The following is a 21,243-nucleotide window of genomic DNA, read 5'->3' as shown; positions in this document are numbered from 1 at the left end:
GAATACAAATTTGAGTATTTTAAATTGCTTTTATTATTATCAAAAATCTTCTTAATAGCTGAGAGATTTTGGAAAAAATAAATCCTTTTGCCCGAATAAACTTCAGCGTTTACAGACTTTATTGATCAAATCAGAATGTAAAAAAGAGTTAACAGAATATTTTCTCTAAATAAAATATCAGCTAAATTTTAGTTTAATTTTGGCAAAAACAAACGTAATTTTCAAATAAATAGCAATTTCTCCACAGTCTCCTCGATTTAAGTTTGGATGCCATTCAATCATTCGAACGTTTAGGTTCAAGTAGAAATGTTGACATAGAGATCGCCAAATAATTTTTATAATTCCAATGTGCAATAGCTTTAAAAATAATACATTTTTAAAAATATCCTTTTCGTCCATATTTTGAAAAAGAGCGAAAGAGCCGTTCAAAAGAGCGGTTCTTTTTAATGAGCGAACGAAAATGAGCGGTTCCTAAAAAAGAGCGGTTTTGCCCACCTCTAGGTGGGATGCATTTTTTGCCTTCCTCACTGAGGTAAGGCTATAATCCTGCTCGAAAATTGAACTTTTGAAAAACAGCTCGTAGACCTATATTCATGTATACCTATTGACTCAGAATCGAAAACTGAACAAATGTCTGTGTGTGTGTGTGTGTGTGTGTGTGTGTGTGTGTGTGTGTGTATGTGTGTGTGTGTGTATGTATGTATGTGTTCAAAATTCTTGCCAAGTTTTCTCAGCACTGGCTGGACCGATTTTGATCAAACCGGTTGCATTCGACTTGGTTTAGGGTCCCATACATCGCTATTGAATTGTTTGAAGTTTCGATAAGTAGTTCAAAAGTTATATATAAAAATGTGTTTTCACATTTATCCGGATCTCACTTATATGCATGAAAACTATGTCCGGATCCATCATCCAACCCATCGTTGGTTAGGTAATCAAAAGACCTTTCCAACGAGTCCAAAACATTGAAGATCTGGCAACCCTGTCTCGAGATATGTCCACTTAAGTGATATTGATGCACTTTTTTGAAGCCGGATCCCACTTAAATGTATGTAAACTATGTCCGGATCCACCATCCGACCCATCGTTGGTTAGGTTATCAAAAAACCTTTCCATTGAGTCGAAAACATTGAAGATCTGGCAACCCTGTCTCGAGATATGGCCACATAAGTGATATTGATGCACTTTTTTGAAGCCGGATCCCACTTAAATGTATGTAAACTATGTCCGGATCCACCATCCGACCCATCGTTGGTTAGACAATCGAAAAACCTTTCCAACGAGTCCAAAACATTGAAGATCTGGCAACCCTGTCTCGAGATATGGCCACATAAGTGATATTGATGCACTTTTTTGAAGCCGGATCCCACTTAAATGTATGTAAACTATGTCCGGATCCACCATCCAACCCATCGTTGGTTAGACAATCGAAAAACCTTTCCAACGAGTCCAAAACATTGAAGATCTGGCAACCCTGTCTCGAGATATGGCCACTTGAGTAATATTTATGTATTTTTTGGAAGCCGGATCTCACTTAAATGTATGTAAACCATGTCCGGATCCACCATCCGACCCATCGTTGGTTAGGTTATCAAAAAACCTTTCCATCGAGTCGAAAACATTGAAGATCTGGCAACCCTGTCTCAAGATATGGTGCACTTTTTTGAAGCCGGATCCTACTTAAATGTATGTAAACGATGTCCGGATCCATCATCTGACCCATCGTTGGTTAGGTAATCGAAAAACATTTCTAACGAGCTCACAACATTCTTGATCTGGCAACTTTGTCTCGAGTTATGATTACTTAAGTTATATGTGTGTACGTATTTTTCTGGATCTAAAAAAAAGCTGAAATATGTGTCCAAACCACTCATATTACCAATTGTTGGTAAAAAGTGAGGAAGGCATCAACCACGTAGGTGGATTAAGTTAGTTTTTATTTTTAAACTTGAGGATTTCAATTGTTTGTTATAAAACTTTATTATTTGATATGAATTAATCTTTCTTTTTCAGTATAAAGTGAGTAGTAAACAATGCTGGTTTAAATCCTTTAAAACACCTCTCTTTTATTTTATTTGAACTATTAAAAATTACTAATATTTTTCCGAGCAAATTTATGTTTGGGCGTCATCCATAAAGTATGTCACGTTCAGGGGGGGGAGGGGGGGGGTCTGAGCAAGTGTGACATTGCGTGTTATAAGTATAGGAAAAGCGTGACAAAGGGGGGGAGGGGGGGTAAATTTTGGCTGATTTTAGCGTGACGTACTTTATGGATGAAGCCTTGGTGGTTTTTACATTTTCACATAGACTTAAGTCATTTGCTTTTGGGATGCAACAAAATGATTTTTATCGAAAGTTTATGGCAGAAAATGTTTACCAGTATTTTGATTATGGCAAAAATGGCCCCTGGATAATTTTTTTTCGAGTATTTAAAAAAAATAACTCAAATTACCGAACTTTTAACATTCCAATTTTGTACAGTCTTTAAAGAACAAAAAATAAGGTATTAATATAGAAAATCCAACCCATTGTTGCCGAGATACCGTTAATTTATTTTGACCACCTCGGGAAATACCAGAATAACCTGGAAAAAGTCGGGCGTCTAATTCCATCGTGAGAAAACCGAAAAAAACGCAAAAATATTTAATAAATAATTATTTATTGATGATAAACTGCCGTTCTCTCATAATTTTTCCATGTTCAAAAAAGAGCAACTGAGAAGTTCTCTACGAAATAGGTCTGTTTATTTAATTTTGTTTTGATTTTTTGTATTTTTAATCCGGCTTAAACTTTTTTGGTGCCGGTATGCCCAAAGAAGCAATTTTGCATAATTAGTTTGTCCATATAATTTTCCATACAAATTTGGCAGCTGTCCATACAAAAATGATATATGAAAATTCAAATATCTGTATCTTTTGAATCAATATTTTGATCGATTTCGTGTCTTCGGCAAAGTTATAGGTATGGATAAGAACTACACTGAAAAAAAATGTTACACGGTAAATTTTTTTTTGTGATTTTTAATTTCACTTTTTGTCACTAAAACTTGATTTCCAAAATAAAAACACTATTTTTATTTTTTTCTATTTTCTGATGTTTTAGGGGACATCAAATGCCAAATTTTCAGATATTTCCAGGTTGTGCAAACAATCTTTGACCGAGTTAAATCCATTTTTCAACCAATTTTTGATCTTTAAAATGCATTGGAAAGAAGAACTCTTCAAATTTCAGAAAATTTATGGGTTGGAAGTTTTACTTATTTTTTGTGACTTTGCCAATATTTTAAAAAATGTCATTTTTTAGGGGTCAACTGTGGCTGTGTTTTGTTTACTAACATTTCCTATATTTTAAGTTAAAAAAAGTATGCAGTAATTTTTCAAGTGTCCTAGGCTATGTATCTACGCATTTTTTACAATTTAAATAATAATGGTGCCATTCTATAGCAGAAAATGTGAAAAACAAGTAAAAAATTGAAAAAGTGACTGTGAAAACATGAAAAAATTAGATAGGCAAAATGTAATGATAGGAGGTGGTAAAATAGGCCAAATACTACCAAAAACAAACATAAACTAAACAAGATAAATGCAAATTAAAATACTAAAAATGAAACAAGAAAAACATAAAACAAGAGATGTAAAGCTTTTCATAGTACAAAAGTTGTCCAAAATGACCTCCTGAACACGGGAAAAATAAAAATTTTCGAAAAAAAAAATGGGCAGTAGAGGGTTAAAATATGAAATATTCGTGTATTTTTTCGATTTATTCGAAAACAATATTTTCAAAAATTTTAAATCAAGGCTAACATTTCACAAGGGCGTAATATTGAATGTTTAAATCACATTTTTAGGTATTTTAAAAATACCATAAATATTATTTTAGCAATTCTGGTTACATGTTATTTTATTTTTTTATGTTATTTTTTTTTACAATTCTTCCCACCAATTTCGCCGAAAATACAAATTAGATCAGAAAAAGTATTTTTGAATATTTTCAAAGCAATTTTGTAGATGCAGCTGCCAAAATTGTAAATATGTTTGTTAAGACGAACTTATGATGACAAACTGCTCTTTGATTGTTTAGAATGTACTCATCACATTCAACCAATACAAAAAATAATAGGATTTAAAAGATGGGATCACAAACATTGAACAGTATTTTAATAAATATTGTGAACTACCTATTTTTTTATTTTTTTTTTCCTATACTCATGTTTAAAATTTTGAAGATCAATTATCAAATGAAAATGATTTTCTAAAGTCCTGAGAGCCATTTCCTGCTTTCCAGTAATAATTTACATTTGCAATTTACACTCAACCCCCGGTAGTTGGTAACTTTTTCTTTTGACACTTTTTTAGTTTGTACCCCGTTGGTTGGTCAAAGTCAAATTAAAAAGTGACGAACTGTCACTTTTTACATGGCGCTTACGCATACTATCAAAACGAATGTTTGGTAGTATGTGTGAACTCCGTGTAAAAGGGGTGTCAAACTAAAAAGTGACCCCGTTCGTTTGACAACAGTTGGTGTCAAACCAACGTAGTTTGAGTAATTCTTTTAAAATATTCAGGTCATATCAAAACACATTGTAACTTCGTTTAAAACATCCCGGGAACATTCCTTTTGGTCCCGGGAAAAAACCGGGAATTTGAAAATCGAAATCTGGTGGCCACCATGAGGGCTAATAAAGTGACATTAAGAAAAACTAGCATAGCATAGCATAGCATTGGTGTCTACCCGTAGCTGCTACTTCGTTATTGACCAGGACCCCCAAAAATTGCTCCGTGGACCACAGATGAAAAGTAGGAACCAATCATCACCCCTTCGCAATTTTCAAAGATCCCTATCATGCTGATCAATACCGACGCCGGCCACGACCAGTGGTAAGACACGGGGAAGTGGATGGGAATGTTAGTCCGATACTTGAGTGATGGGACCGCCAAATCGACTGCGTCTCCGACAAAGTATCACATGAGTTTTGAGGGGTTAGTAAGATGGGTATGAGGTCAGGATTCACTGTGGTAGGTGATGCGACCATAAGCAATTTGTTTATCTGTTGAAATTTTAAAAATCTTAGGCAGCCGGCTGCGGAAAGATACACAATCATTTATTTAGAAATAGTTTTAATTCGAACGCGGCGCCAAATTATCATTCATTCCCCCGTCGGCGTGCCTTCCGAGCAACGACGCTGTGAGAAGGGCTCCTCCTTTTACTATTTAAGCAATATATCAAATTGTATTTTCTGTGGTTTCCAAATGAATTATATCAAAACTTTATAGTGAGGTTTGCAATGATTTCATCGTGTTGCAGGATTTTATGACGAAATGATCCGAAAATAGTAATCTACGAGACCGACAGAATTGCGAAAAATAGTAACTGAAAGTTTTCGTTTCGAGCAGTTATTAATAAAGTCACGAATGGTACATTTTTACGAATGGTGCATTTTTAAGCCGAAGTCGTTATAGGTAGTTATATCTTTTACGTTATATTTATAATTATCGGAAAAATAAGATTAGAGTAAGAGGAGAACGAATCCGTAAAAACGACGCATGAACTAGAGTTAGACATTCTCGTTTAACGACCGGTATATTATTTTTTACGCGACTTGAAAGAAGGCAAGAAGAAAAAGAAGAGGGAAAGTGGGGAAAAATATGTAAAATATAAGATACATACAAGGATAAATTAAAGTAAATAGATAGATTGAAATGACTAAGTTAAAATAAATTGATACATTTAAATAAATTGGTCAATAAAAAAAAATAATAATAAATTTAAATCCATTCACAATTCCATCCATACATGAGCCAAATGATAGAGTTCACCAATTGTGGAAACTCACAAATGACTCTTCACAAAACTATTCATGCACCCACATCACTCGACTCACACATACATGCACACAAGCAAACTCACCCAGGGTTCCCAGTGTCGCATAAAACACGCTGACCTCTCCAGTTATAAGACACTCACCAAGGTATGCTTTTCCGTCTAAAACACCAACGTTTGCATGAGCTTTCCGTTATCGCCCGTTAATAACACCACACCAAAGCTCCCGAATGCTTTGAGATTGACTTCCTCTGCTGCACTATGCGTCGACATTCATTGTTACGATTCAAAGCTTCCACCCACATATGTAAAGTAGTATTCGTGTCGGTTAGCTCTTAAACTCATACAACTAAAAACATGTAGCAATTTTACGCTTGTCCACACTTAAGCATCGTGCCGTTGGCTTCAAAAGTTCACGAGGTAAAATTTGTTCTAACTTTATCAAGCAATACAACTATTTCCAATTCCCCCCATTTTGTTACTTTACCAATAAATCGTACTTAAAAATTACAAAAGCATTGACTAAGATTTAAAACTAAGAGGGATAGACACTTGTGTTTCAACAAGCATCTCTTAAATCTACAGCTACAGCAACAATTTCCCGATTAACACTATTCATTCAAGTTTTTAATAATTCACAACTCGATCAAACCTTATACCACCCCCAAGAAAACAAAATAACAACACTTTTATCGATTCAAACTGTTTACCATAACCACCATAACACATGTTCTCACACAATCTGTACTGCTCAACGCGTTCACATTTATATCACCGTAAACACTTTTACCAGACTTTTGAATAAGCTATTCCAAGCTTTTGCTAATTTTCTTTGTAAACTGAATATTTTCCTCTTGCACTTTAGATTTTACACCTACACTTTTGTGTTTTGATAATCAATCGATTCATCAAATCAAAACAATCTCCAGCACTACACTGCCCACCATTGAAAAAACGGCTAATATCCACTTTTGGCAAAATCGAGATATTAGCACCAGGTGGTAGAGGATGTTCCAACGCATCTCCTGGAACTTGAATTTCACTGAAATAGTGTTTAGACTTGGCTGCCGATGCGAAAAACCAAACGGCTAATATGCCACTCTTATGGAAAATTGCCTTGACGGAGATTTTGTGACAAACACTAAAATGCGTTTTTCTCGGAATACTTGATTTGGCATAATAGCCGAATTTTCAATTATGGGCAGTACAACAATCACCTTTTCAGTTGGCAGTCGGCGATAATGCACGGAGAGCCCAAACGTCAGGCTCCTCAAGCAAGCGCTTGGCAGAAAAAAAACACACACACAAATCCCCCCATCTCCCACCCTAACACACCCACGCAAACAAAGCAAAACACCAAAGCACCCACTGCAACTTGACAGATGAAACTTCTGCCACTTCAATGTAAACATCAATAAAAGCTAACACCAACACAGACATGCATCTGAAAAAGCTTTAGGCAAGCTTGACGTCGTATGACGTTCATGACGTTTTCTCGGAAGGAACAGGGGAAACGAAACTTCGCGAACGTTCCAAACAAAAACAACGAATGCGCTAACTGCAAATAAATCACATTTTTTGCAATAATTTCAAAAACTATGACTGAACTTCACTTGATTCACAAAGAACACGTCGCGAGCTACCGGAAAAACCCAACTTCTGGGTAAATTGTCGAATTATACACACAATAAATACAAATATTCGCGGAGCCACGAACGACCGATCTAATCCGTTCCACTTGCCAAAAAGCTCCTGTAAAGTGACATTAAGAAAAACTGATTTTAAAACTCAAAATTATTTTTTTTATTGTTGAAAAACAGTGTAAATTGTAGTTAAGTACATTTTTAATACGATTTAGTATTAGGAAAACCACTTTCTCGTGTATTTTTTTAGCATATCAGCATTTTTTGCAATTGAGGCCAATTTGTTAAGATTATATGCCAACTTCTATAAATCAATAAATTTTGTATAAAGAACGTTTAAGTTTTGAGCTCTACAGACTCTCCAAATAAAAAGAATAAAAATATGTTCAGTTTTAATGCTAAAAGCATAACCATCATGACGAAGAACTTCAGATAGGTACTTGAATAGCATTGCTAACCCGTATATAGATTGCTTACCCGTATATAGAACCATATGACGAAGTTCTTTCAAAAATATATCTCAGCAAAATAGTTTTCTAACGTTTATCTTTTGACTGGGCTGAACTTTTTATCTTCAAAGGGCTGTTCCGGTAGAAAGAAACAAAAATGAATTTTAAGGGGAATTCTGTGGCTTGTTCCGGTAGGCGAACTGAGCTTAAATTCCTAATATGAGCTTGATTTTTTTCTCCAAAAATAACGGACATGACTCTTTCTCCCTGCAGGGAATGCCACAACATACTCACCCAACGCCAGTGGGAGTCGGAGAGCTCGCGGGTGCACTTCGAGAGTGGTGTCAAGATGGGGCTGGGTACGTTCAATCTGATGATCTCACTGCTTCCCGGACGGGTTATTAAACTGCTAGAGTTTATTGGATTCTCCGGGAACAAGGTTCGTGTGTGGCATTTTTAGGTTTATTAGTAAAGGGTTTCAATTTGATTCATTTTCCGTTTACTTTTTAGCAATCGGGCATGCAAGACTTGGTCGCCGGCAGCCAGAGTTTGGGCATCCGGCAGGTGCTGTGCGTGATGACCCTGTTGGGGTACAATCTGATCGTGTGCTACGTGCTGAGTCACAAGGAGGGCGATCTGAACTTTTGCGACGATCTGCTGGCGAAGCAGCTGAAGCAGTACCCGGACGGTGTGTGGTTCCTGTTCTTCAAGGGTCGGCTCGAGTTTATGAAGGGTAATCTGGACGAGGCGTTGATGTGGTACAAAAAGTCATGGAAATCGCAGAACGTCTGGCCCCAATTCCATCACCTGTGCTTCTGGGAGTTGCTGTGGGTGAACTGGTGAGAATGAGATTTTGTTTTTCAATTAGAGGAGTTGCACGTGACTAACGACGATTCTTTTTTTGGGTTTTTAGCTTGCGGTTAGACTGGCGAGAGTCGCTGCTATTTGCCACGTATCTGGTCGAGCACAGCAAGTGGTCACGTACGATCTACACATATCAGAAGGCTTCCATCATGTGCATGATGAAGCGGTCGGACCTGACCTCGACGGAGCTTCGCACGCTGGACGGGCTGATGAAGGAGGTGCCAAAGTACAAGCAACGAATCGCAGGAAAATCGCTTCCGATGGAGAAATTTGCCTGCAAGAAGACGGAACGATTCTTCGCCCAGCAGTCCTTCCTGTACGTGCCGGCGCTGGAGCTGATGTACCTGTGGAATCTGTTTAAAATTCTCGGCAAACACTTTCCGCTGGCGGACGGCGTGTTCCGGATAGTGGAGGAAAATTTGAACGAGCTGGAAGCGCGACAGCAGAAAAAAGCCAGCAGCCCGCTGACGCCGTACGACGTGGACAACAAGGCGTTGCTGTTGCTGCTGAAGGGAGCCATTCTGCGCCAGATGAACAGTCCGCTGCAGGCACTAAAGTATGGCGATTTGTTATATAATTGGTCAAAATACTCAAACTTTCTATTCTTATAGATGCCTCGAAACGGTAGTCTCCATGTTCAAAGATCTCAAGGAGGACCTGTATCTGGTTCCCTACGCGATTGTGGAAATCGCACTCATTTACGTGGATCAGGGCAAGAAAGAGCAAGCCATATTAGCCCTGGAAGACGCTAAGTAAGTCCCCAAATCCATATCTTAAAGAATTTTCCCCTAATCAATCGCAACTCTTCTTCCAGGAGAAACTACAGCGGCTACTCGCTAGAATCGCGGCTTCATTTCCGCATCCACACCGCGCTGATTGACTTGAAAGGAAAGAGCTACGAAAACATTCCCGCCGGTGGTGATTAGGAAGGGGGCCAGAGTCGTCCCGTTTCTACAAGACCAAAACCATAGTTACGAACAGCTTCTAGTCCACGCGCGTGTGTAGTTAACAGATCGTCGAAATCGTTGAGATGCGGCGCGCACGATTTAGGATCGTTGCATTTAAAAATGACAAAAGATTGTACCGAAAATGCCGGTATGAACACCTACAGACAGACATCAACGAACTCACTCCTAGAATGATCATCATTGCCGATGGTAAGTTTCGAGCCCTTTGACCTTCATCTGCGTTGTTCCGTGCAATGAGACGCACTTTCTAGGACACTCTTCTAGTTTTAGGTTATTCGTTTATTATTTTTGGAGGGTTAATTCCAATAAAGAGCACCGTAATATTAACGTTGCCAACCGGAACGATTTGAGCTGGCCGGGGTTTCGAGTGTGAGTCATTGCGAAAGAAATGTCCCTTGTCCCTGGAGATGACTCGAGCGCGTCGCGATGACGTAGGTTGTGGAATGGTTGTTTCTTCATATGGGGGCATGCGCATCAAATTCGCGGGGGATACATGGAGCACTGGAGCAGCACGGAACAAGCTGTCATACAGAGTGTCGTGACGGGTTGTCACGGATGTCACGCGGAGAGGGAGCACGAAAAATGTGTGAAGATGAATCCGGTTTTAATTTTATATAGGAGACCTTGAATGTTGTACAGAAAAACGATCTGCTATTCATTACTTTTAATTATTATTGCATTTTTAACAAAACTAACCGGTTTCATAAATTTTAATTTTTCTTTTGGTGGTTTGCCCATTTTAGTTTTACAATGTTGGTGGCTGAAATGGTATGTAAATATTAAAAATATGTATCTTGGCAATACAATTTCTAATTGATTTGGTATCTTCGACAAAAAAAAATAAATTTTGAAATGTCAGTCCTGAAATTAAAATTTTCTAAATATTTTTTTCACAGAGATGACGAATGTCACGAAAACGTGGACGCTATTTAGAAAAATAAAAAAAAACGATTTTATTTGTCGAAACATCAAATCGTTCAGAAATTGTCTGCTAAAATTGTATGAAGACTTGTATGGGCGAACCAATGACACGGTGTATTTTTCCGAGAAACTTAAGATGAAAAAATCGGCAAGTCTGATATTTGGCACCTTGAAAGAAGGGCTCTTTCCCGACATTTTGCGGGGTACACCGAATTATTTCGTCGGGGGTCTATAGCAATTTTTTCAAGGTTTTTTTTCGATTTTTTAAAATAAAAGTTGGTTTCGTCTATATTTTTGGATTTAATTAATGGTAAAATGGCCGCCTACTCCTAAAATCGAAAAAAAATCTTCAAAAAAAAGTTGCCCCAACGAAATATTTCGGTATATTTTGCAAAATGTCAGGAAAGAGCCCTTCTTTCATGGTGCCAAATATCAGACTTGTCGATTTTTTTTGTTTTACGAAACACACCGTGATGATACAAAATGGCTTTTTTGATCATAGCGAAGCCCCGGGATGTTTTTGCCAAAAAAAAATCTTTATATTATTTTATTTAAAATAAAATAAATCTGAAATTGAGCTATTTGTTATGTTTTGGTCGATAATAAATAAGCTGAAATGATTGCATAGCTTGACGCTAAATCAAAAGTTATTAACTTCAACTTCCAAAACATTCAGCATATTTAGGAAAAATTGCAGACATTGATAGAAAAAATTACCCGCAATAATATTCAAAAGCTCAAAAACTTGCTTTTTACCAACTGAAGCCCCTTGTTTTTTTTTTTGTATGTTTTGTAAAAAATTACACCTTTACCGTTCTTGGGATTTATCAATTATATTTTAACGTTTTTGATCATCTCTTGAATTTTTCAAAAAGATGTTTCATTTTAAATATAGGCTTAGAAAAATTATTAAGCCACATTTTTAGCATCGACAATATCTTGGAAACTATGACCACAGACAGTCTGTGCTATGACTATAATTTTCCATGTTAAAAACGAAATAAAACGAATAATTATTAAAATTTTCAAAATCACAGTTTACTTTTTGCGATTTTGAACAATGAGATTTAATTTTGCTGAAATTTACGCAAAATGTAACAAAATAAAATATTTTGCGTAATTTATTTCCCATACAAGAGGACCTTAGTAAAAAGTTCAAAATCCAAAAAATAATTCCCATCAAATCTGGAACCACTTAACCTTAACCAAAAAGGCTCGAATTTTAAGGAATATCAAATGTCAAGCTCATATCTAGAGTTTTTTTGATTAGAACATATGAAAGACAATAGTTTATTGGTCCTTTAAAAAAAAAGAAAAAAAAAACTCTGGGTATATGCGTTTATCCTTACAGCTTTTCATTGGTCTGATGGCCGAGTGGGCTAAGGCGCCAGTCCTTACTGTTGGTGCTGGGTTTGAATCCCGTCGGTTGCAACTGTACAATTGTTTATTTTGATGGAGGTGATGTTCATGCTTTTGCATGCGATTTTACCATCGGATTTTTTGCTGTAATAGCTTTTGGGGACATAGAAGATCGAAATTCTGTTTGATGTGCCAAAAATAACAACTTTTGTCCCCCCTGGTCTGGGGGTGAGATTAGGTCATACAAAAATGCAGAAATACTCGGTATGGTACTCTACATAAGAGTTTAACTTGATAGCACTTTTCCAAAATAGTTCGTCGCTATAATCGATTACATCGCGACGTCCTAATTCTGGAACGTAATCCAATTAATTAAACTTTTGACCAAATTCAAAATATCAAATTACACCGGCATCAACGGCGGTTTTCGATGGCAAAAAGTCGCGGCGAAAATTCCCGACGCGTTGCGTTGCAGGACTTTCGCTGCGTTGCCCCTGGCAACGGACGCCACGCCGCACATTTGACCAGCCCAGGGGGGGGTGGACACTGGGGGGTGGCGCGGGAAATTCGCTGCCTTTATAGCACGCGTCGTATCCCTTTGCAAGCGCTGCCAAGAACGCCGCTTGGGCCGTCGTAGCAGTTCGCGGCTTGCTTCCAAAGGGGGTGCATCATTCGGTCGGTCGGTCGGTCGAAGTGTGAAGAAGAAAAAAGTTCACCAGAGCGAAAATGGTGCCCGTTGAAAACAGGATTATCCGCGGCTGTTTGGATTGATTTTTCACCGCGAATCGCGAATGTGACGACTTCGACGACGCAAACAAGTGCAACGCAACCCATTTTTGGGATAAATTCGGCAGGAAAATCCGCTCGGGGTCCGTATCTGTGGAAACTACAAAGAGGGTAGGGTTCGATTATGGCGTAATTCGGAAAACGGCTCGATTTGCAACCCCCTGGACGGAATTTGATGTGAAAGCAGTTGAGTGCCCCGTTTCCAAGATATTTGAGCAGATTTTGTCCATGTTCGGTCTATTTGGACAAATTTTCGCGAGAAAATCCGGAAAATTTTGACATTTTGCGAAAAATCGATAATTTTTTCCATCCCCTTCGCGTGTGTTGGGGTGCGAAATTTTATGGCGCGTCGCTGTGTGTGTGAGGAAAATTTTATAGCACAACCCCTCGGATGTGTGCGTGCCGGCCCTAGTGTTGGTGTGAAAAACGTAAACAAACGCACGTGCTTTTGTTTTGAACCGGCCGGTGGGGTTGCAAATTGCGCTAGTGTTGGTGAGGCGCGTGCACGTGCTTCGCGTGGTTTTGTTTTGATCCGGATTTTTTGCCTCCTCGTATGATTCAAGCTTATGTTTTTTCCCCTCGTTGCAGCCCCGCAGAAGGGAGAGTGCGCGCGTTGTGGAATTCCTAAATCACATCACACAACATTTCAGCATAAGTTTTTAAGCAAGCAAAATCATACGTACTGAACGCGCGTACCTTTTTTAAGTCCGTCGTAGCTTTTAAGCAGAAAACAAAAATCAACTACTAAACCAAACATCAATCATCATGGGCAAGGAATTGCTGAACACGAGCTCGTTCTGCCAGCAGCTGGGCGCGACGTTGGTGCGGAATTTCAAGCTGAAGATCCGCGACTCGCGCAAAACCATCGCCGAGGTGTTTCTTCCGCTTTACACGCTGGGGACGCTGATCGTGCTGAAGATTCTGATCCCGAACCCGAACTTTCCCGCCATAACCGAGCCACGTGGGGCGGCGTCCCTGTTCGAGCACTTTCAGCACTACAAAGCGCACACGATCGCGGTGCTGCCGCAGCCGAACGCGTCGCTGATCACGGAGGTAAGAGATTGATCATTTAATTTTTATTTGATACAGTTTTTTTTATATATGTATTAAAATTAAAATTAATGCTTTAAAATTTTTCTTGCTAATTTGAAAAAATATGGTAGAATATTTTTTTTAATAACTTACTTTTTAAGTACCGTAAACCGGGGTGACATTAAAAGGATTTCAATTTATCTTACAAATATTTTTCAACCGATAAGAATTTTCTCATGATTTATATTTTTTAAACATGTACTGGACTAAGTTTGAGTCACACAATGTCCATGAACGTTTTTCGTTTTTTGCAATTCCTTCGTACTACTTACTTTTCCTGTAATTCTCGAGCGACGAAACGGCCTACTTTTCTCTACCAAAAATAACCGAATGGGAAATCATTTCCTTTCAATACCACTGCTGAAAAGTTCTACTTTTCAGCACTAAAATGGGTGTTGAAAAGTTGAACTTTTCAGCACTAATATCGAAAACACTTTTCAATATTTTTTGTTTTGAATGGTGAATTTACCTAACAAATGGATGTTTGACATAAAATTTCATTCAAGAAGCGTTTCTTGAAATTGCAAAAAATGTTGTAAGCAACCCCGAGCAGACGGAAATAACTTGGGAAGGTCAGTTTTTGATATTGTGAGAAGATCGAAATATGTTATTGGGATGATCGGATTAGTTGTTAAAATAACAAAAATCAATAACAAAGATTTGTTCGAAGAATAACTTAAACTGTTATTATGTTTTTATTGCAATAACAAACCAATAACACAGAAGGAATCAAGAAGGAATAACAAGATTTGTTATTTTGTGCGGAGAGGTGGAGCAGCATAATAACAAAAAATGTTAGTGAACTGGTATGTCTCCATAACAAAAAAAGTTATTGTTTTGGTTTATTTGTAATTTGCAAATAAACCTGCAGTTGCCATAACTCCTCTGTACTAGTCAGGGCTGCAGAGTCGGGTACCTCCAAGCGACTTTGAATCCATACTTTGAAGACAACTCCGACTCTGGATGCAGGATATGACGTCAACGACGACTTTAGCTCTGCAAAAATACCCGACTTCACAGATTCCGACTCCAAGTAAAAGTTGCTGAAAATTAGCTGAATCCGATGCAGTCTCCGAGGTCTCACTCCAGCTCGAACTTCAACGTCAGCTCCGACTTCCTGGCTCTGTGAAAATAATAACAGTTTTTGTTATTCACACTTCAAAAATTCTCAATAAATAAATCAATTCCGTTAGGGAATATAACAAAATTAAAAAAAAAATGAACTCTCAAAAGTTAATTTTATCGGATTAATTTTAGCTTGAAACCCCATTTCATGGTGAAATAAATGACCCCGATGAAATTGGTCAAAATTATTTCATAGTTCTAGCCAATTTTAGTAAAATCCCTTAGGTAGTATATCAAATAATTTAAAAAAAGTCAACTTTCAAAATTTCAACTTTTTAGAATAATTTTAGCTTAAGGACTCCATTTCACGGTCAAAATAATGACCCTGACGAAATTGGTCAAAATTATCCCAAAGATCTTAACATATTTAACAAAAGAAAAAATAATAACAGATTGTGTTATGGACACTTAGAAACTTTTCCATTTGTGCGATTTGTGGTAATTTTATTTCTAAGTCAGTATACCGAACGAATAACAAATTTTGTTATTAGGAGAGTTTTTGAAATGTATAACATTTCCTCTTATTAGCGTGTTATTAAACATTTTCAATATAATATCACTTCAATACCAAATTTTGTTATTTTATCAGAAACTGTTATTATTTTTTCTTCTTGAAGTTGAACTTCAGGATAAAATAATAACACTTTTTGTTATTTTAACAGGATTTGTTATTGAAATATTATTAATTTTGTTATTACCGTCTGCCCGGGACTGGTTGCGAAACTTGATTTTTTCAGCATGAGTCGTAGTTTACCGAGTTGTTGAATTCACTTCTTAGTACACTGTGCAATGACCAAAAATGAACGTACACATTTTTTCACGATTAGATTATTGTGTTATTTTTGAAACGACTTAATTAAGGATAATTGAGTATTAATGGCAGTAATGTTTGAAAAGTATCAAAAATGCAATACAAACCGGGGTAACATTGATAGAATTTCAATTTATTTTTCTAATATTATTTTACCGGTAAGAATTTTCACATAATACAAGGAGAGTTATGACTAATTTAGGAAACTTGTTTTAAAAATTGCTCTCTACAATGTGATTGGTCCGAAAATGTTTTAAAGTGTAATAGTGGGATATGGCAAAGGATTGAAACAATATTTTTTTAAACTTTCTCGGTAATAACTAGCTAAGACATAGCATTATTTATTTCTCATATTTGTATCTAAGCAATATTATGCTGTATTCTCATGACAATTCGGTCATCATGGTTTTTTCAGCTTTTGTGTAGGCAATTTTAAAGAAAGCTCGAATTTTTGTAAATTTGATTCGGAAACATTTTATAGGAGGTCAAATATTGGTCAAATTTGTAATTCAAATCTCTCAAAGCATGTGGGTATGTACATGAATCCATCGATTTAAATCGACTTTACGACAAAAATCCTGCAAACGTTGCTTCAGACCCTCCGACAAAATATCACCTCGTAAAATTCGAACAAAGATCCATTCTTTCATGATGCCAAATATCAGACTAACCAATTTTTTTTTAATCTTTATGTTGTTGTTAATTCATTTAGTTCTGGCAGCTTTAACCTTTTTGGTCTTTCGCTTTGAGGGCAGATTTTTGTATAAGACAACAATTTGTTCATAATTTGGGCATTTTTATCATTATTTTGATAATATAAAGTAGGATTTTCGAAACCACGCGCGAAAACAGAAAACTGCGAAAAAATAAAAACTGCTTTTTTTTAGAATAGTTCCACCCGAGCAGACGGTAATAAGTTGGGAATAACATTTTTTGATATTTTAAAATATTAGGCCAATAACATTTTATGTTATTTATAACAAGTTTTGTTATTCGCCGTTATGATTTTTTTGTTATTGGATTGTTATTGTAATAACAGACTAATAACATTTTTAGTTATTCTTCGAACAAATCTTTGTTATTTTAACAACTAATCCGATCATCCCAATAACAGTTGGAGGTATTATTCCATAACAAACAAAAATGTTATTCCAAAGTTGTTTTGGCTTTCAACCAATACCAGACCAATAACAAATTTGGTTATGATAACATAAACTGTTATTAAACTCTTATGCAAAAATGGATTTTTCAAGAAGATTCCATAACACTTTCTGTTATTTTAACAGTTTTTGTTATTGAAATGGCATGAATTTTGTTATTACCGTCTGCCGGGCATGCGTTTTGTACTTAAAAAATAACTCTGACTTTGGCAAAACTCAAAATTTCATCAAACATGAATTTATTTTTCTAGATTACTTTTTCAAAAACACCAATGCACCATGGCTTTCCTATGTTCATAGAACCTCTTGAAAAAGTAAGCGAGAATTTATATCAGACTCGATTATCGAGAGTTTTGATTATCCGAAGTTCGATTATCCGAAGGTTTGTATGTGAGTTCGAATGATCGAATCATGCCAATAAAAAATATCGTGTTTTTTATTGTGTTACTCTATTCTTGACCCCATTTTAGTCAAATTTGAATATTCGATTGCCTTTTAATTTAAAAAATGCATTTTTCAATATGTCATCACCGCTATTTTGGCCGCCATCTTGGATTTAAAAGTTCTAAATTATTTTAGAGTAGTTTATGTTTCATAAGTGTAAATGATATAAATTTCATACTTAAGATCGACCTCCGGATAAGCGTTTCTTGACTGTATATTAATTTAAAAAAATAAGTTGAAAAATTCAATGTAGTTATGGCACAGACATAAGTAGAATGGCGGAGGACTATGTCTCTGCGTACATAATGGCAGTAAGTTACAAAGGGATCATAGTAGATTAATTGATTTTTTTGGAATTAGGTCAGAAAACCGCTTGAGTGAAACAAGAAATAGTGTTATAACATGTCATTTATAGCCCAGACTCGATCATCCGAAGTCTTCGAAAAATTTAACTTCGAATAATCGAATCACGAAAAAAATTTTTAGCGCGAATTTAATATTAAAATCTGGAAATAGGTAATCTAATATGGCGGCATGGAATATTTTTAAATACCAATTTTTTATGTACCAGACTATCAACCACTTTAATTTTGAAAAAAATGTATTCATTTCTTCCAGCAATTCCTCGGCGAGGTGAGCAAACTATGGCTCTCGAACCGGCACCACACCGCCGGCAAGTACCCCATCGAGTGGCAGTTTTACGAGTCCCAGGAGGAGCTGCTGGCCGCGTACTGGCGCGATCCGGACAAGATGCCGCTGGCGCTGATCTTTCACAGCGACGATCCCATGTACGGACCGCTCAAGTACGAAATCCGCACCAATCCGTCGTTCTTCGTGACGCCGGCGACGACGGAGCTGTTCTCGTCGCTGGTCACCTGCAGACAATCAGACAGCTACTGGTCGGCGGTCATTCCGATCGAAACCGGCGACTCGTGTCCGGTCAACCAGTACTACTACTCGGGGTTTATCGCGCTGCAGACGCTGCTCGAGTACACCAAGATAAAAGTAAGCTCGCTTTCTTTTTGCTAAGGGTTTTCAGTCTTCTAACGACGATTTTTTTTCCTTCACAGCTCGTGACGCAAAACGACGATCTACAGATACCTCATATAACGCTAGAAATGTTTCCTAAGGAAGCCTACACGGGAAATTGGATGGTGGCCTTCCGGCTGGTCATTCCAATTTACATGGTGATGGCCTTGTCCCAGTTTATCACATATCTGCTGATACTGATAGTCGGCGAGAAGGAGAACCACATCAAGGAAGGGCTGAAAATTATGGGCTTGCGTGACTCCGTGTTTTGGTAATATATTTATTGGTTTTGGCCGTGGCGTGGGCGAGAAATTTAATTACTTCTCTATTTCCGTTTATTATCTATTTCTTTTCTACCAAAAGGTGTGGCTGGTTTATCATTTATGCCGTGTTTGTGACGTTCCTGACGTTCGTGTCCGTGATTTTGCTGTTCTCGCTCGGGGTGTTCCAGCACACCAACTATCTGCCGGTGTTCATACTGATCCTGCTGTACAGCTTCTCGGTCATCCTGATTGGGTTCATGATTACGCCGTTCTTTGACAACTCGAGGGTAAGTTTCACTTGCTAAATGTTATTAAGAATTTCTGTTACAAAATATTTTATTACTGTGTCCACGTGGGTTATTTTTGGCCCTTATCTATATTTGATCAATTTAAATCAAACTTCACATTTTTATATTACATTGTTGACAATGTAATTTTGCTTTTATCCATAGAGCAATTCCAGCTCAAATCAGGAATATTGCTTGTACTTATGTACCCGACCCTCTCCGATTTCAATGCAACTTTGTAGACACGTTATACCTGTATACTAGGCTTATATAAGCCATTTTTGTGAATATGGAGCCAATTGCACTCGAAAATTACATTTGAGAAGGGCGTAAGGGCATTTCGTAATTTGAAAATAGCTGTATCTCGAAGCCGTTGCATCGTATCAAAAAGTGGTCAAAGACAAACTTGTAAGATATTGGAGGGCTTTCTGAAAAAAATACACTGAAAGGAAAATACACGCCACTTCTATGATATTTTTTTGGGTTCTGGCAATTTTTTTAGCCATTTCACAAATTTGATTTTTCAGTCTCGTAAATATTTTTAAGCTCGTCCATTTTCCAATATGTTTGTCCTTGACAACATTTCAATTGGATGTGTGGGCTCACAGAAATAACTACATTACTCATAGGGACCATCCATAAACCACGTGGACACTTTTTTTGGAATCTCATACCCCCCCCCCCCCCCCCCCTTCGTGGACAATTGTCCATACAAAAAAAACCTTTTTTGTATGGATCGCCAGTGTCCACGTGGTTAAAGGATGGTCCCATAACTGAAAATACATAGTTTTTTTTTCAGCGTAGTGAAGTGGATGGTAGCAGCCTGGATATTTAATAAGCTTAGGCATAAATAATAAAACGAGTTGATGCCTTCGGTAAAGTTTTTGTTTAGGATTGGGACATTTAATTATGAATGGGTACAGAAAAACTCTGATTTTGCTTAAATCACTTTTTGTTATATGAGTCATCTTTGGCAAACTTTACCCCCTCCGATTTTTTTCATTTTTATTATATATTTTATATGACCAAAAGTGCCAAATTTTGACCAATTTTATTTGTTCCAAATTTGTTTTTTTTGCAGAAAAGAAAAAAATATTTTTGGAAAGTTTAGGGAATAAACCAAGAAAAAACTATATCCAAAAATCATTTAATCTACTGAATAGGTTAAAGTCACCTTAATTAAATAAACAACAACAAACATATTTACGGATGTAAAATTGAAATAATGAGATTTTTTTCACGAAAAATGTGTCTTTAAATTGGTTAAAACTTGAAAACGGGGAAAAAAAAATATTTTTAAAAAAATTCAGATTGAAAAACTTTTAAAAAATTACCTTTAAACAATATTTTTTCTGAAAAACGCCTGAAAGTAGCCACTAATCATTACCTACAACTTTGCCGAGGATACCAAATCGATCAGAAAATTCGTTCTCAAGATACGGACGTTCGAAAGTTTTCATACAACTTTTGTACGGACAACTGCAAAGTTTGTGTGAAGAAATAAATTTTTCAAATTGTATTTGAACATAAGTAGGGTCGCGGACAATGTGAAATTTGTGAAATTCTAGGATTCTCGGATTTTCTGAAATCATTGCTAAACATAAAAAAAAACAAATATTTTATTCACAAAGGTTTTAAATGTAAATTTGGCAAAAGATATGTTTGCTTAAATCATATATTTTCATTGATAAAAAATAGTATTGTATTTCGATTATTTTAGCAATTTAAAGAAAATTTCGCATTTTTAAGCATTTTCCAAATTTTGAGCTTTTGGACCATTCCCTTGTGGAACACCAATCAGTGAGGTACTCCTGGATATTAGCTCCTGAAAAGTGCTTTAAAAGTGCAAAAATGCCTCACGGCAAGAAAAAGAGGCGGTCCTCACCAGCAGGATCGGCAGATTTGAAGAAGCTAAAGAATGCCGAAGCGCTACCTGCAAAGCCAGGCAGTTTGAGCAAGGACGCTCAAAATTCGTCTGGAAACCAGTTCGCTACCCTCCCTGTGGACGTGAGCGAGAAGGAAGAATTTGAACGACGGGAAAAGTTGCCACCCATTTTTGTGAAAACATCGTCATCGGATTCGGTGCGAAAGTGGCTGACCGGGTTTATCAAATCTGGTGCTTTACGAGCTTCCATTCGCTTGTGTGCTGATAGACTCAAAATTCTGCTACCTACCAGAAAGGATTACAACTACGTTCGGGATTTCCTGAACAACACCAAGAT

At 36.9% G+C, this 21,243-nt stretch overlaps 2 protein-coding genes across 2 annotated transcripts in view; both read left to right on the top strand.

Moving 5' to 3' along the window:
• Window positions 1-10,094, top strand: part of LOC120426617 (tetratricopeptide repeat protein 39B-like) — a 32,299-nt gene extending 22,205 nt beyond the window's left edge. Inside the window, exons 5-9 of the mRNA XM_039591409.2 lie at window positions 8,186-8,351; window positions 8,423-8,751; window positions 8,826-9,332; window positions 9,388-9,528; window positions 9,591-10,094. Coding sequence (XP_039447343.1) covers window positions 8,186-8,351; window positions 8,423-8,751; window positions 8,826-9,332; window positions 9,388-9,528; window positions 9,591-9,702 — 1,255 coding nt within the window. The 3' untranslated portion in view covers window positions 9,703-10,094. The remainder of the gene's footprint in view (window positions 1-8,185; window positions 8,352-8,422; window positions 8,752-8,825; window positions 9,333-9,387; window positions 9,529-9,590) is intronic.
• Window positions 10,095-12,657: 2,563 nt separating this feature from the next.
• The window catches only part of LOC120426611 (cholesterol transporter ABCA5-like), a 35,207-nt gene continuing 26,621 nt past the window's right edge, over window positions 12,658-21,243 (top strand). Inside the window, exons 1-5 of the mRNA XM_039591405.2 lie at window positions 12,658-12,921; window positions 13,399-13,863; window positions 18,061-18,447; window positions 18,513-18,742; window positions 18,835-19,021. Of these exons, the coding sequence (XP_039447339.1) occupies window positions 13,576-13,863; window positions 18,061-18,447; window positions 18,513-18,742; window positions 18,835-19,021 (1,092 nt within the window). The 5' untranslated portion in view covers window positions 12,658-12,921; window positions 13,399-13,575. The remainder of the gene's footprint in view (window positions 12,922-13,398; window positions 13,864-18,060; window positions 18,448-18,512; window positions 18,743-18,834; window positions 19,022-21,243) is intronic.

This window comes from Culex pipiens, chromosome 2 (assembly GCF_016801865.2).
Source record: "Culex pipiens pallens isolate TS chromosome 2, TS_CPP_V2, whole genome shotgun sequence".
In the NCBI taxonomy this organism is placed as follows: domain Eukaryota; kingdom Metazoa; phylum Arthropoda; class Insecta; order Diptera; family Culicidae; genus Culex; species Culex pipiens.
The sequence above is the reverse complement of the archived record's forward strand: the minus strand, read 5'-3'. Positions and strand labels throughout refer to the sequence as shown.